The sequence below is a fragment of the Nothobranchius furzeri genome, chromosome 13 (assembly GCF_043380555.1).
Source record: "Nothobranchius furzeri strain GRZ-AD chromosome 13, NfurGRZ-RIMD1, whole genome shotgun sequence".
NCBI classification, from domain to species: Eukaryota; Metazoa; Chordata; class Actinopteri; order Cyprinodontiformes; family Nothobranchiidae; genus Nothobranchius; species Nothobranchius furzeri.
Genome location: NC_091753.1, coordinates 56973407 through 56989921, shown reverse-complemented (window position 1 = coordinate 56989921; position 16515 = coordinate 56973407). Strand labels below are relative to the sequence as shown.

Below are 16515 nucleotides of genomic sequence, written 5' to 3'. Positions count from 1 at the left end.
CCCCCCAGAAATCCCGTTCTACTATTTTCCCATCATGCACCAGGAGCCGTGGCGGCCCTGCGATTAACCGAGTTCTGATCTGAAATAAAACCTGCATGAAATCACTCAGGAGCTCAAAGTGCCTGATTTTACTGACATTAGGAGGCTGGCTGCACAGAGGAGCCGCCTGGTAACACGGTTTCAGGTTCAAATCCCTGCTGCAGGTTTTCAGTGTGGAGTTGGCATATTTAACCATGTGGGTTTTCTCTGGGTACTCCAGTTTCCTCTCAGACCTAAAACATGCATGCCAAGACACTCTAAATCAGGGGTGGGGAACCCTGGTCCACCGAAGGCCATCATCCAGCATATTTTAGTTTCAACCCTGCTTCAACACACCTGATTTCAATCAGCAGGTGATTATCAGGCTTCTGCAGGGCTTGATGAGCTGCTGAGCAGGTGAATCAACCACTGAATCAGAAGTGTTGGAGCAAAGATGTGCAGGAAACCGGCCCTTGAGGACCAGGGTTCCCACTCCTGCTCTAGATTGTCCAAAGGTGAGTGGGGGTGGGGGGTGGTATGTCTCTGTATCCGTGATGGACATCAGACCTGTGCAGGTTTATTAGAATAATTATTTAAAGGGACTTTACGGAGTTTTGAATTTTTATGCTCACGATTGCCCCCTCAGGCCAAAAGCGTAACGGCAGCTTCAATAGTAGGCTTGTGCACGAGGTGCGCATGCTGTACGTGCACACTCCTTAACGAAAATAACAGCTGAGACAGTGCCGTGTGTGTGTGTGTGTGTGGCCCGGAGGACAGGAGAACGTGCAGCTAATTAATTAAATAATGTGGTTCTGTACCTTTCTCTTCAGCACAGCCGACAAAGGTTTATGATGGGTCAGTCCTCCTGCATGCTCAGATCATTCCCTGCTTGAAAAATTGTTCCAAAATGAAAGTTGAACCCACATCTTTTTTATCTGTGAATTCAATGCCGTTCGGCGAGTCTCAAATAAAAATTTGGGCATCTTACTGTAAAAAATAAACCATTAATGTAAAAAAGAAACTCTAAATAAACTATGTTCACATCCAGAATCAAACCCAGGTCTTCTGCATGAGAGTCAGACAGCTTACTAGGTGAGCTAAAGCGCCAGTGACGTCTTCTGTATCTGTAACATTTATATCCTTGATGACAGCTGAAACAACGTTCAAATAACGGTTCGGAGTGAAAATGGCTATTTTGTTGCTAATTAGCAGGAAATATCTAGAAGAAAGTTCTACAGAAAGTAGCTAAGGGTCCTCAGAAATGTAGCTAGCTTTGTCACTAGGCGTTAGGAACAGCGACAAAGTGGCACTGCCTCTCTCTCTGCTGCTAAAGCTACGGATAGCAAATGCTACGGGCGATGCCTGAGCGTGAACGCGCATGAAGCAGCCTGCTCGACCCGAGCATCTCTCTTTTTCTGTGATTTTACAGAAAAACAGGCAATCACAGTAAAAATGCCAGGACTCATTCTACAGGACCAGGGCATTGCAGGAGAATGTATGAAGAAGACATTTATTATTTCTATACATGTTTTGGCTGTCACACTTCCATATAGTCCCTTTAACAGAATTAGAACAGATCAACTGGCAAAAATGGAGGTTCTTCTTCTCTTTTACAGGAAGATTTATGGTTCATCAGTCCTGACGGTGGATCGGACCTGAACTCAATGTTTTTCATCCAAACAAAAACCTGAATAAAAAGACAAAAACACTAAAACATCTTCACTGTTTGACACGAAATACGTTGTTTTAATTCATAAAGCAGAAGTCCAGACAGAACGAGGAACACTAAAATCAAAGCAGGAGCACTGAACAGAAAAACGTACAAAACTAAACCGAGAAGAGCTGAAATGGTGCGCCGAGGGTCCCTCAAAGCTCGAGGCGTCCCAGAAACCTCAGATTAAGGATCTTCAGCTGGTCGTCCAGCTCCATGCGGACGATGCCGTCGTCTCCGTCGATGCTCAGCAGGACGCCTGTGGCCTCGCGGTCCTCTCCCAGAATCACCTTTACCTGGACGAGGCAGGGAGCAGAGTGTGATGGCTGTCACCATGGTAACGCATCAACATGAGATAGGCTGTATTTAGATGCTGCTGAGGAGGTGGCTCCGTGTTTGAAAAGCAGCATTTAACCTGTTGCTGATAACCGTTTCTGAAGGAAAGACATCCTGAGAGTTCTGTTGGAATATCTGATCCGATATCCGGATTTATTTCTGCTCTGTTAACAGTTTCCTCCTAAAAAAAACTATTCCCCCGTTTCACAGAAACAAGGGTTAGGGTTTAACCAGCCCTGGTGATTAAATGTTGAAGTGATCCAAAGCAGAAGGGGTGCTGCTGCACTCGGGTCCGAGTCCGACCCGTTGGCGCCGTTACCTTGTTGTTCTTGGTCGGGGTGACGGGCTCCAGGTGGTCGCTGCTGACGCTCACCACCTTCTCCGACTCCTGCATGAAGACGGAGCACATTCCGCCCTGCGGACAGAGACTCCCATCAGCCAGGGTGGGGTTCAGTTACATCGTGTGCGTGTGTGCGTGGTTCAACTCTCCATGCAACCATCAGACCAGAACTAGAACCCTGATCGACCCGAGACTGCTTCCTCACCGTGACGCTCCTGATGACCCCGATCTGACCCATCAGGTCCATGAAGGAGTCCTTGACCCGGACCAGGATGTCCGTGGTGACCCAGTCGCTGCCGCCCTGCTCAATGTTGGAGCCGGGGGTGTGGGGGTTATAGCCTCCCGGAGAGGGTGCTCCAGGGGTCATGGGGCTGTAACCCACTGGACTGGGACTGGGACTGGCCTGTGACACAAACATTCGTTCAGACCAAACCAGCCCACACTAGAAACCTGTTGTCGTGAATGCTTCACCTGATAAGCCATGGGGGAGGGCGTGGGGTGATAGCCAGCAGGTGAATGAGTGTTGGGAAACCCGACAGGTGATGGCGCCACCTGGTGGTAGCTCTGAGGACTGGGACTAGGCTGGTAGGAGCCCTGAGGAGACGGAGCGGCGTACGGAGAATACCTGAGGACAGAGCACGGTGTAAATGTTAGCGTAACAACTGGATGCTAACAATGGACCAGCTGGGGGGTGGGGGGTCCAGGTTAACTCACATAGCAGGCGTGCCCGGGGTCTGAGGGTTGTACTGAGGGTTGACCTGTGGGGAGGGGACCTCTGGGTATCCCGGTGTCTGGGGGTTGGGGGTCCCCCCGTAGCCCTGAGGAGACGGGGACGGCTCATCATCGAAGCCGAAGTCGTACTCTTCATCATTTCTGAGGAGGAGAAACAGGAATTGTTGGACGGAGACGCAAAGCGACCAGGTGGTGTCCTGTAGGGGAGACTGGGGCACCTGGAAGGTGTGTTGGGGTTGCTGGGGTCCCAGGCCCCACTCTGACCCGGTGTCCTGCTCCCATCGTGCAGCGGCGTCTGAGAGCCGTAGTGAGGCGTTCGACTTCCTGTTAAAACAGAAAAATCGACTCGTGAATGAAAATAAAAAGATCTAAATGCTTTTATGGGCCCATGAATTCATCGTGTGGATGTTTAACAGAAAACGGGCCTGACTCCGTCGATCCAGGATCAGCACCGACAGGTTAACGCAACAAGGCCATAAACGTCCGTACGCTTCATCCTTACGAGTTTTAAAGCTCCGGACGTGCTGAAAGGATCTCGGACAGAACCACTAACCACACGGAGCTCTAGGGAATCATCCTAACGAGAAACTAAAACCCGCTGCCTCTGAAGGGACCAAAACCGTCCAATATCAGTTCTAGCAGCTGATGACATCACACACGAGTTTTACACAGAAGCAAGGCTGAGCTGCACGGGTCCAGCCTCTCACCGTCGTGGAGTGGCGTCTGGGAGCCGTAGATGGGCGTCCTGGAGCCGGCGCCGTACATGGGGGTCTGGGAGCCAAACATGGGGGTGCGTCCGTGGGCCGAGGTTGCTCCAGTGTGTCTCTTGGCTCCCCTGGTTAGAGAGGAAACAAATGAAACTGTACCACAAGGTGCTAGCATGCTAACCCATGCTAATCCTGCGTGTAGCTAACCACACGTCGGAGCTAACTTTACGTCCGTGAGACGGACTCTGAGAACGTACATGGTAGTCAGGCGCTGCCGGTCCACAGAGATGGTCTGACAGGTGGAGTGCAGCTCCACCCGGGCCGTGGACTCTGTTGCGTCCTTCACCACCCCGATGTATCCTGGTAATAAGGTCAGACTAATCAGAACCATCTGATCTAATCATCTGGTCACTTCGACAAGGTGGCGGCGTGTCTCACCTTTGTAAGGACCCTGGGAGATCCGGACTGTCTGACCAATAAGCTCGTTGTCTCGTCGCCCCCGTCCTCGACCGAATCCTCCTCCGCCACCTCCTCCTCCTCCGCCTCCTCTTGGCTGAGCTCCTGAAGGATAAAACCCACGGTAACAGATCATCTCTAAAGGTTTTACAACGGCTCCATAAAACAGGAAATACATATTTTAGAAGAACTATAATTAAGGCATTATCCTGCTTGACTTATCGTCTGCATTTGACACTGTCAACCATGGCTTCCTTTTGTCCACACACTCTAGCATGGGCATCACAGAGAAAGCACACGCCTGGTTTGAATCGTACCTCACAGGACGATCATTCAGTGTATCTTGGCTTGGACAATCCTCTACCATGCACCATCTTGCCACAGGAGTCCCCCAGGGCTCTGTACTAGGACCTTCTCTTTGTCATATACACCGCCTCACTGGGTGAGATCATTCGATCACAAGGCTTCTCCTACCACTGCTATGCAGACGACACCCAGCTCTATCTGTCATTTCCACCGGACGACCACACTGTCTCTGCACGAATATCAAACTGTCTCTCTGACACATCAAAATGGATGAAATCCCACCATCTCCAACTCAACCTCTCTAAAACTGAACTACTCGTCATCCCAGCAAAACCATCCATACAGCACAATATCTCAATCCAAAATGACTTCCTATCTCTGGCTCCTTCAAAGGCAGTTTGGGTGTTGTGATTGATGAACACCTGACCTTTAAAGATCACGTTGCCTCTGTTGCTCGTTCATGACGCTTTGTGCTGTAGAACATATGAAAGATCAGACCATACCTAACACAACATGCCACCCAGCTCCTGGTGCAATCTACCGTCATCTCCCGCCTCAATTACTGCAACGCCCTTCTAACTGGTCTTCCAGCCTGTACTGTGAGACCTCTTCAAATGGTCCAGAACGCAGCGGCGCGTCTGGTCTTCAATCAGCCAAAAAGAGCACACGTCACCCCTCTGTTCATTGAGCTCCACTGGCTACCGCTAGCAGCACGCATCAAATTCAAATAGCTAACACTAGCATACAAAGTCCGAGATGGTACGGCTCCCATCTACCTGAATCCTCTTGCAAAGGCTTACGTCTCGGCCCGGCCGCTCCGGTCATCACAGGATCGTCGGCTAGCAGTGCCTACACCACGCTCAGGACAATCCAGACTCTTCTCATGCATCGTTCCACAAATGTGGAATGACCTTCCAAGCACTACCAGAACAGGGGCTTCCTTTTCAATTTTCAAGAAACTCCTGAAGACCCTGCTCTTCAGAGAGCATCTTCTAAACTAGCACCCTCCCTGCACCCGTCCCCCTCTCTACTGTCCACTCCTTGTTCCCTACTCTCCATGACTGATGTCAAGTTGTTGTTGTTGTTATTGTTGTTGTTAGCCTCAAGGGCAACATGCCGATTATCACTTGTAAGTCGCTTTGGACAAAAGCGTCTGCTAAATACATAAACATAAACATGAAGACACGACCACACGTCCCATCTGCTCTGAGACGTCCCACACAGGACCGGTGAAGGACGGAAGCACTCCGGGTTCTACAAACATCCAACATGAACTCCTACCTAGAACCTCATTAGGAGCTCTTCTGTAAACAGGAACTTTAAATTCCTGGCTGAAAGGTTTCAAACACGACCCAGGAAATAGCCGGACCCGCTCCAACGTTTAAATATAACTCCCGGTTCCAGAGCCAAAAGTTCTGGTCCGTTTGGACCCAGAAGTCTCACGAGGATCCAAAGATATTTTTTTAATTCTCCATTTAAGGAAAACTCAGTCAGCTGGGCTTTCCCAGCAGTATACATGGTTCTGGTTCTGTTCTGGTTCCACACACCCACCCCCTCCGCCGTGGTGCATGGGGCTGCTGATGCGGGGGCTCATTGGAGCAAATCCTCCCACCGTGAAGTTGGTCACATCTCTCGGCTGAAAACAGACATGAAATGGTTTCAGTAAAGTGGACCAGAACCAGACCCAGAGACCATACGGACCCGGGTTCTGAGAAAACAGATGAATAACCGCGAAACATCGGATTAGTTTTGTTACTAAATACATAATCAGATGCATAGTCATGGTCGTGTCTCCAGACCCAGAAGTCACCTTGGAGCCGCCGGCCAGAACCAGGTGTCGGGTCTTGCACACGAACATGCCGCCGTTCTCCACCAGCTTCTTGCAATGAAGGAAGGCGAAGCCTCTGAACAGGTGGCGGATCTCACCTTCACGGCCCTGAGGACGACAAACATCCGCACGTCAGCGGAAAAACCGGTGGACCGATCTGAGGTTTGGACTCAAGCAGATCAGGACCACATGGAGGTGGGCGGAGCCTCAGGGTGCTGAAGGACATCAGGTTTGTTGTTCCTCGAGGACAAACTTCATCTAACGCAGCAGACAAACCCAGCTCATTCTCACCGAGTGCGGCCCGTCGATGACTTTGACGATGTCTTTGACGTGGATGTTGTTCTGCTCGGAGTCCAGCGCCACAGCGAACCGGTTGTCCTTCCTGCGGTTGACCGCCTGGTGGCGAACTGTCAGAACCTTCCCGTGCATGTTCAGAACCTGCGACACAAGAAGACCTTAGATCCACGCAGCCGCCGGTGTTCCAGTCAGCTCAGGGCTGGGCTAATACCTGGAATGTCTCTCGCTCCAGTCGGACTATGACCCCAACCGTCTGTGGATCCAGCTGGACCAGCTCCCCCCACTCGTGCTGCCCCCCCACGTCCACACCGGACGCCGTCTCGGAGCAGAGCTGCAAGTCTCTGGGTAGAACCTTCAGCTGGACAGGGCAGAGGCACGGGAGACATTAGGACAAGCATGACGTACGGCGACGGGTCTGGACGAGAGGTTCTACCTCGTGCATGGTGAGGTCCGAAAAAAGGATGACGAAGTTCTCCTCCACCCTGACGATCAGACCCGTGTCGCCCTCGTATCGTCCAGCGATCACCTTCACGTGGTCGCCCATCCGGAAATACTTCCTCAGCTCGCTCGCTGGGAACTCCAGAGGGTCCTGCAAGAGAGAACACACACACACACACACACACACACACACACACACACACACACACACACATTCCAGAGAACTGTGTACGTGATGTAAAGGTTCAGCAGCTTTTCCACCAGCTGATGGTGTGTGTGTGTGGGGGTGTGTGTGTGTGTGTGTGTGTGTGTGTGTGTGTGTGTGTGTGTGTGTGTGTGTGTGTGTGTGTACCTTCAGGTCTTCGTGTTTGGGCATGATGGTGATCTTGTTGCCGTCGACACTCAGGATTTTTCCCTGCAGGTTGATTAACTCCCCCTCACACACTTCCACGTTGTCACCGGCCTGCAGATTGTGTTCGCGCTCCTTACCTGCGCACACACACACACGCACACACACACACACACGCACACGACATTTTGCAGAATTAATAGCTAGAACATGAACTTGGGGAAACGCGCTCTAGCGTGAACCACGTGACGGTGATTTCATCATGCAATGATCTGATTGGTTAAACAGCCTAAGAGGTCTCATCTGAACCCAGACGGTGCCGGGTCCTGGTTTGGGTCAGAGAGGAACAGCCTACCTGACTCCGTCACCACCTCCAGATCGATTCCTTCTGGCTGATCCTCGAACTTCTCCAGCTCAGACAGCGTGGGCTTCACACCGTCTGTGATCTGTCAGGAACCAACCAGAACCAGCTGCTGAGAACCAGAACCCTAAACCTGGGCCTGGTTCTAGACCTAAGGTGCGTTTTCTCACCACAGCAGACATGGCGAAGCTCTTGAACAGGAACCCTTTGCGACTGTAACGGTTCCCCTCAAAGATCATGAAGTCTCCGTCATGGCTGACCTCCCCGCCCAGAGACCTAACACACATCACCACAACCTTCAGACTCTCACACCCACCAGCTCAAAGCTCCACCAGCAGAAACGTCTCAGCCTCTACCTGATCTTCTCTGCGTCAAATAACCTCTGAGAAGGTCTCTTGAACTTCTTCCTCTTAGCAAACCAATCTTTCTGCGAGCACAAAGCAACAGAAGGTCAGTGGCTAGTTCCTGTTCCTGCAGATGAACCATCCTGGAATCCTCCTCCTACCAGAGTCATTTTGGCCTTGATCCGGTCCAGATCTATCCGAGGAATCATCTTCAGGGAGATGGTGTTCTGACTCGGCTCCACGTAGTCCACCTGGGTAAACAAACGCCAGCTACTGAGGCCAAAGTTCAGCTAGAGCCTCCCCGGGCCGTGTCACGGGTCGCTACCTGAGCGATGTCGTCCTTGTACAGGCCTCTCTTGAGTCGGACCCAGGACTTGGGCTTCAGGTTGGTGACTTCTTTCACCACCTTCAGCACATCCGTCATCTCCTTGATGGGAACCATCTGCTGGTTCCAGAAGCCCATCCTCAGGTTCCCGATGCCCTCGATGGCGGCTTTCACGTGCGTCTGCTTGTACGACTCCACGTAGATGTAGCCTTTCACGTGGTCGGGCGCCACCACCGACTTGATTTGGAGAGGCTGTGGGTGGAAACCGGAACAGGTAAGCACCTGCAGGTGCTAAGAGCGTGTGACATCACAGCTCCAACACACCCACCCTCCAGAGACTGAACGCTTACCGTGTCGGTGAACTGGTAGGCGATGAACTTCCTCATCAGAGCGATGGCCGTCGCCCTCTCCTCTCCAATCTGTACACACAGGTCATGGTTAAGTGTGTGTGTGTGCGAGTGAGCGTGGGTGTGTGCTGTTACACACCTTACACTTGACCGTCCACAGATTAGGGTCCCTGGTGAAAGGGTGACAGAAAACAGATTAAATGACCTCCCTGTGACATCAGCAGATGTCTGGATGCTAATTGGCGGGGAACTGTATACATACTTGACACCAGGAAGTAGTTGCTGCTGTGTGATGTCATCAGAGAGCTCCCCAGAGCCTCCGGAGTAACTATAGACCACAGAAGAAGAAATAAAAAGTCCAAAGTAAGGCTGGACAATGAATGGAAATGTATCCTTATGGAAATTTCTGACTCTGATCGAGATCATTTTTTCCATGTAGATGAATTTGAAACTGAAAAGATGCGTTTAGCTCGGAAACACTCGTGTCTCTTTAAAGAGCAAGTCACCCCCTACAAGAAACTTACTCCACTCCCACTTCCTGTTTGAAAAATGCAACAAATGCTGTTGCCTGGTAGACCGAGAGGGCGAAGCCGCTAACAAATACACACTCACAGGCAGACAACGACATTGTGACATCATAATGTATCAGCTGACATCATAGTGTACCTCTTAGCCAATAGCGTAGCAGATCCAAATTCAAATACAGTGCAGAACTTTTCCCTGACGACGGCACAACACTGACAGTTTTAGGGAGAATATTTAAATTTGAACTAAGACGCACTGAAGTGCCAAATTATTGAATACACGTGTCTACTGCACGATTAGACACTCGTTTATAGTTTATCAGCAAAAAAAAAAGTTGATTTGGGGGTGACTTGCTCTTTAAGAAGCCGTACCAAAACACACGTGACAGCCCCATCTAGTGGACAGCTTTTGTTTCTGCGCATATCTGTGGTTATCGTCCACTCATCGTTATCGAGGTGAAATCCTCAATATATCGTGATTTTAGACAACTCCAAAATAATAAAATAACCCAGAACTGCTGAGCTTTCATCTTTCATGAAGTGATGTCAGCATCAAGATGGAAGATTTCAGCTGAAGAAGCTTCGATAAGCCGGTCCGACTTCAGTCAGAGGACAAAACAGAAACGGGTGTTCGACTCACTGTTCTCCCGCTGGAGGTTTGGCGTATTTCCTCATGTAGTATTCACCCAGCGCCTCTTCTCTGGAGTCTCTGGGAGCCAACACACACACACACACACACACACACACACACACACACACACACACACACACACACACACACACACACACACACACACACACACACACACACACACACACACACACACACACACACACACACACACACACACACACACACACACACACACACACAATCAGAACATGCTGGGGTGAAACTAACGGACCGGTTCCCTCTCACCAGGAGGACGCTGAACAGATCTGGTTTCTCTGGAGGCTCATAACTCCCACAGCAGCTCCTCCTGTCTGATCCACCAACTAAAGCTTCTATAGGACTCCATTTTATTACAGCAGGACTAACAGAGGGACGCGTTGCCACGGTAACCGGTAAAACCATCGCTAGCAGAGGATACCTCAGTTGCCTCTGGTCCAAACGCTCAAGAGCTGCTGAGAAATTCTGGGACTTTTAGGTTAAACTTCAGGTTTTTTTTATTTAGTTTTTTTTTGACAAACCTTTATTTACAGTCAGAACATTACAAAAATATTAAATTCTTGCCAGAACTAACTAGAGAACGGACAAGACAGATGGAAAACACCTTCAACTTGGAGGTTAACATGAACGATTTACATTAATATCCTAAACTTCAGGTTTCACGCCTCAAACCAGCGACATTCCCGTCATCATCGGACCATTTCTGTGAAAACTGCGTGATCTACTTCTGCCTTTCAGTGCCGCTTCACCTTTAGCTCCTCCTCTGCAGCCTGCTGGGACCATGTGTGCGGAGTAATGACAGCACAATGGTGTGAGCTAGGGTTGTCACGGTAACCGGTGTAGCGGTAAACCCCGGTAAAAAACTTGACAATAATAATAACCGTCTTGTTTTTTAAATCTATATTATCTCGGTGGATTAGCGTGGCTGCGGTGTAGGCGCGGTGACCCTTACCAGCCACCGTATCATCTGCTGAAGTTGCCGGCGGCACATGCGCACTTTGTTGTTTACAACCAAAACTTTCTTGAAGCTAAAGCTGAAATAATGGCCAAAGGAGGAGACGGCAGCGCTCAGGACATTTATTATCCCTCAAAGAAGACAAAGGGGGAAGTACGGGCATGTTTTAGATATTTGAAGAATGCCGAGGGACAGCTGATAGAAGACGGCTATCCTGTTTGCAGCACGAGCAGAAAAAGTGTCTGTGAAAGGCAGCAACGCTTCAAATCTCATGACACATCTGCGTGACCATCACCCACAACTCTACAGTCAACGCAAGGCAAGCTAGCGTTAGCGTTTTAGCTAAAATGCGTGATCCGAGGATTTGGGTTGAGGGAGAATGCAACGAGTCACTATATAAAGCAGCCGCAGCGCCGCTACCTGCATATAAACCGTGTCGCGGACACCGCCATGTTGGAATGACGCTATGCATTACGGGGCTCCCAGGGGCAGATAAGAGTTGGTCTCTCTCCGAGAATAATTATGAATTTAACAACGATTACTGCCTGATGACATCTTCCCACATCTGCAAAGATCACTGGAAGGACACAAACCGAGGACGATGTTTTCCTGATATAGGGTTTATTACTCAAGTAAGGGTAAAAAAGTATCTGAGTAGAAGGCTACTTGAGTACCGAGTATCATCTGGTCTAATATTTTTAAATGATGACATCAAACAGACAAAAAATAAGAAGTTATGGGCAAATATTGGTATTTTAAAGACTAAAGGGGAAAAATGTCAACAAATAAACAACATAATTACAAAATAACACATTTTAGGCTAAATTTAGACACAAACTGAGGACAAAATTTTCCTGATATACAGCGTTTATGTAGTTGTCTGAAAATGTAACACGTTTAAAAAAATACCACGATAATACCGAAAACCGTGATAACTTTGGTCACAATAACCGTGAGGTTACACTTTCACACCGTGACGACCCTAGCGTGTGAGAGTTATTTGAGTTTCTGCAGGATTTTAGCCTGTTGAGAGCTTTAATGTGTTCCATCTGTTAAAAGCAGCTACATTTGAGTGTTTTTAAGTTGTTATAACACGTTGTTATAACACAATGTTTCTCGGTCGTCTCCACATTCACGCAGCTAAAGATCAAGTCCTGGCTTCAGATCAGGTCCGCGTAAAAACACATCATGGTACTGAAACGAGAAGATTTACCTCCAGAGGTTCTGCAGGCGTCTGGATCCAGAGTGATCTTCATCCAGAACCACCTGGTCCAGATTCGACACTGAAGGTGGAGGTGGGGTTAATGTTTCATCAGTAATCTGATAAAGTAAATAAACAAACAAGTCCTACCTTCAGCTTCTTCTGCTCAGGAGCCACCGGCGATCGGGCGAAAAGGAGGAGAGAAAGGAGAGCAGGAGGGACAAGAGAAGAACAAATGTTAAAGGAAAGACAGGAAGGAGACAAACGAGTAGAAACAGGAAGTGTTCAGATGCGGTAGGAAAAGAGGAAAGCGTCAGCAGGAGATGGATGTGGGGGGGGGGGGGGGGGCACAAGGCATGATGGGAGAAAAACAAAGACAAAGTGATTGATGGTAAGTAAGTGTGCAACACAGAGGCGATCTCAAAGAACCAACAGACACCACAGAACCAGAACCTGATTCTTCCAGTATCAGCCACAACATTATGACCAATCAGAGGCTGTTACACACGACTGTGGTCTAGTTCTGATGGGTCCGTATGAGGAAGTGGACCTCGAACCCGTTCTGTGGGTTCTAACACCGGTCAGTCAGAAAGCTGCTGTTCTACCGGATCTGTCTCGTTCCCCCGTGAACATTAATGCGACTCAGTCTTTCACGACCCAGTTCTGGGTCTACATTTCAGCTGTACCGGATCGGTTCTGCCCAGGACCGTCCCACAGCTGTTCTGATCCCATCTGGGGAAGCGGGGATCAAAGGTTAAGGTGAGGACAAGCAGCTTCTGCCGGTGTGTCCCAGGGCTGCTGTGGCTACCATATTGCTTATTGTGTATGTGAGTGCGTGCTAATGAGCTCGACACACGGGAGGCGACATCGCCTCTCCTCCATTCATTTTCAATGAGACGTGCGCGACAAAGCGATAATCGCGGGTCTCCCTCCTACTGAGCGAAACGCGAAAAACGTGCGTGTGAAATCTTGCGCTCGTGCACGTGTCGTGCACAGGCGACCCAGCGACGCGATCCCAGAAAGTTGAAACATTTTCAACTTTTCATCGCTGTCGCTCGGACGAGGACCAATCAACGGAGGTTTCATTCACTGACCAATGAGCGGACAGGATGCTCCGCACACCTCCGAGCAAACATGGAGGAGAAGTTGATTATTATTATGTTTTATAGTAAAATCAGAAGTAAGATTTCACATAACTCTAGCAGCACCTTGTGAAACATCATATCTACCACTTTATTAACTCTGAACCGCTTAAATAACCTTAATTCCCTCCAACCTGACACAGCCAAACAAAACAACGGAAGTTTCAATTTCGCCATGGAACAGAACGCGTAGACGGCTTTGCCGCTGCCGCGGGTCTCCTCCCGTGTGTCAGGTAATAAATGCAACGGCGACAAATTTCGCTGATCGCGGTCGTTTGTCGCCTCCCGCGTGTCGAGCCCATAATGAGGGATTGTACTGGTAAGTGCTTTGGAGGACACAACCTAGTCAACTAGTAAAATACTCTGATTTGTGTCAGAATGTTTGCAGGTTGCCACACACACACACACACACACACACACACACACACACACACACACACACACACACACACACACACACACACACACACACACACACACACAGCTGAGCTGAAATGAGGTGAGGTTAGCAGTCTGGGATGGGACCTGCTCTGAATGTGCGTTGATGAGGCTTTAGAATTACCGTTAACTGGAGACCGGGACAGCGGGGAACGCCGTGAGACAGAAAACAAATCAGTCAGAGCACAGAGGCAGCTGAAACTCCACCCCCCACTGATCAAAATGCTTCAGAGGCCCAGGGCAGCAAAACAAACTCCCCTGAACTCAAACCTGCTTCTTGATTTGCTTTTACCTGCAAATGCAGATTCTGCTAACTTCGCTACACCTCAGAAACAGGAAACACTGTCATATAGCTGCTAACAGTTTGTAGCTAACCGAAACTTCATGCATCACCACTTATCGTCAGAACTCACCTGTTTCATAACAAAGGTTTAGAACTTTTGAACGGACCTCTGAAGCAAAAACCCACCAAAACAAAAGCTAAAAGCTTTGCTGCATCATGTCTGCTGAGATCGGACAGACTGGTGGTGTTATAAACAACTATGTTCACCTGGTCTTTTTACCAAGTCACTCTGCTCCACAAGTGAAGTTAACCGGGTTCAGTTTCCAGAAAATTCCACTCCCTCTCATGAAGTCTCACCTTTCTCCAGAATATCCTCTGCTCCCTCCTCCCAATGATCATCATCCTCATCTTCATCATCCACATCTACAAACAAACAAAAAGGAACAGGTGGGCGTTAATGCTCCGCCCATCATCAGGTGCCACAAGGTAAAGCTTAGGGGAAGACGTCTCCTCGCACCGGCTTCATCCAGAATGAACCCTCCATGTCTCGGCTTCTTCCTCGGCCGGTCGTCGTCTTCATCCTCCTCTTCCTCTTCATCATACTCATCCTCATCCTCTAGGTCCTCCCCCTCCTCCTCTGCTACCTTGTCACTGCCCACAGGGCTGGCAGCCTCCTCCTGGTGGAGGGCATCACAAAAAACAACAGTAAACGTTACTTAATCATCTCGTTCAGCATAAAGACGTCACACATCCATGTTTCATCATCTCACTCCTTTTTACGTATTAAAAGAAACGGTAACGTAACAATAACTGAATAAGTTTGTTTCTACAAGTCAGACACGGTACACGTGCCCTAGTCACTCAAATTAAATCACAAAGGATATTCAATTTTCGTTCCTGTAGTCAATTTTTTCTCCCAGTAAAACACTTTAATGTTCTGTCGCCCAGCTTTTGTTTCATATAAATTAGTTTTCAACCAAAATCCTTATGGGGACATAAGAAGTGAGCAAGCCTCAGAGCCCGGATTAAAGGTTAGCATACCTCGTTCTCCTCCACCTCCTCAGCTTCTCCATCGCTGCTGCGCTCACTCTGGTTGTCAGAAAAGTCGCTGTCCTCGCTGTCAGACATTTTGTCGTAACTGTGAAGAAACAAACGTCAGCAGAATGAATCACATCAAACAGCACAAACTAAAACTCAAACCTAGACTGTGAGCTCCGCAGAACAACAACCAAGATGGCCTAACAAAGCTAACCACGTTAGCTTAAATGTAACAGCCTCGGTATCTAGAAAACAACAGCTATCAAATCTTATTAAACGCCATTAAAAGTTGTTTCTTACCTGGTTTTATTTCCCGCTTTGATTTTTATTCCATTAAACAACAAATAAGTGAAAACAATAGTTTATCTCTGTCTGCGACGCCTGAAGCTTTCCGTGAGAGCTACGAGATTTCGGGAAGCAACGTGTTACCTCTCGCGTGTTTTCGCCAGGACGTAGCTCGTGGGGATAAAGAGGTCTCACTCTGACATATTTTCCTTTTCTCCACAAATCATTTAACTGGCATTCAGTTTAGAAATATAGTCCGTCTGTTGCCGAAGCAAACATTATTTTGTTCTGCATTGTTTTATTCACCTATATAGGATGGGTTAAGAAGAAGAAGAAGAAGAAGAAGGTCTTTTATTTAGCGCCTCACTAAATCAAATCCTGAGGCGCTTCACAAGATCAAAAATAAGAAGATTAAAAAATGATTAAAAACATTCATGCAATTTGGAAATTTAAAAAATATACTGTAATTAACAATATAGTTTATAGTAAAGTTTTTAAATTACATTTAGATTTTTATTCAATTTTATGCTGTTATCTTTTTATTTCTATTTATCTATTTTGTTTCATTGATCTGTTGTTTTATATATATTTTATCTGGACCTAAGAGTCTGTCATTAAAGATTATCTATCTATCTATCTATCTATCTATCTATCTATCTATCTATCTATCTATCTATCTATCTATCTATCTATCTATCTATCTATCTATCTATCTATCTATCTATCTATCTATCTATCTATCTATCTATCTAGCTATCTATCTAATATGAGGAAAGGGAAACAAAAATGAATAATGAAGAGAAAGATCCTGGGATCCCGGGAAAGGTAAAATTTGTAGAGAGTTGAATGAGGAGAAGCTAGAGATGAAGAATCAACAGGATGTCATGCCAAGCCAGTCCAAACAGGTGAGTTTTCAGCTTCCTTTTAAAGAAGACCACTGAGTCCACTGAGCTCAGACTCAGGATGAGAGAGTTCTTTAGTCTTGGGGATCTCAGCAGCAAATGATCTGTCACCTGACTTTCTATGCATCTTAAACACTGCCCGTCGGCTTGGGGATTTCCGCATTCCTTCGCAGCTACATGTG

At 48.1% G+C, this 16515-nt stretch overlaps 2 protein-coding genes across 4 annotated transcripts in view; one reads left to right on the top strand and one right to left on the bottom strand.

Moving 5' to 3' along the window:
- Window positions 1-109, top strand: part of rnaset2l (ribonuclease T2, like) — a 9916-nt gene extending 9807 nt beyond the window's left edge. For all 3 annotated transcript variants that reach the window (XM_054742334.2, XM_054742332.2, XM_054742333.2), the window contains one exon: window positions 1-109. This exon is cut by the window's left edge and continues 131 nt beyond it. In XM_054742334.2, the coding sequence (XP_054598309.1) occupies window positions 1-67 (67 nt within the window). In that variant the 3' untranslated portion in view covers window positions 68-109.
- Window positions 110-1736: 1627 nt separating this feature from the next.
- supt5h (SPT5 homolog, DSIF elongation factor subunit) lies at window positions 1737-16442 on the bottom strand. Its single transcript, XM_015950819.3, has 30 exons — window positions 15447-16442; window positions 15150-15246; window positions 14626-14785; window positions 14466-14531; window positions 12396-12407; window positions 12258-12327; window positions 10060-10128; window positions 9158-9223; window positions 9035-9065; window positions 8899-8967; window positions 8549-8800; window positions 8385-8474; window positions 8236-8306; window positions 8050-8155; window positions 7874-7964; window positions 7522-7658; window positions 7165-7320; window positions 6943-7089; window positions 6726-6872; window positions 6417-6542; window positions 6158-6242; window positions 4283-4405; window positions 4102-4204; window positions 3845-3972; window positions 3356-3461; window positions 3120-3278; window positions 2877-3030; window positions 2611-2808; window positions 2385-2480; window positions 1737-2025 (listed from the first exon to the last, which is right to left on the bottom strand). The coding sequence occupies exons 2-30, from the start codon at window positions 15234-15236 to the stop codon at window positions 1885-1887; spliced, it is 3246 nt and encodes a 1081-aa protein (XP_015806305.1). The 5' UTR covers window positions 15237-15246; window positions 15447-16442; the 3' UTR covers window positions 1737-1884.
- Window positions 16443-16515: the final 73 nt, after the last annotated feature.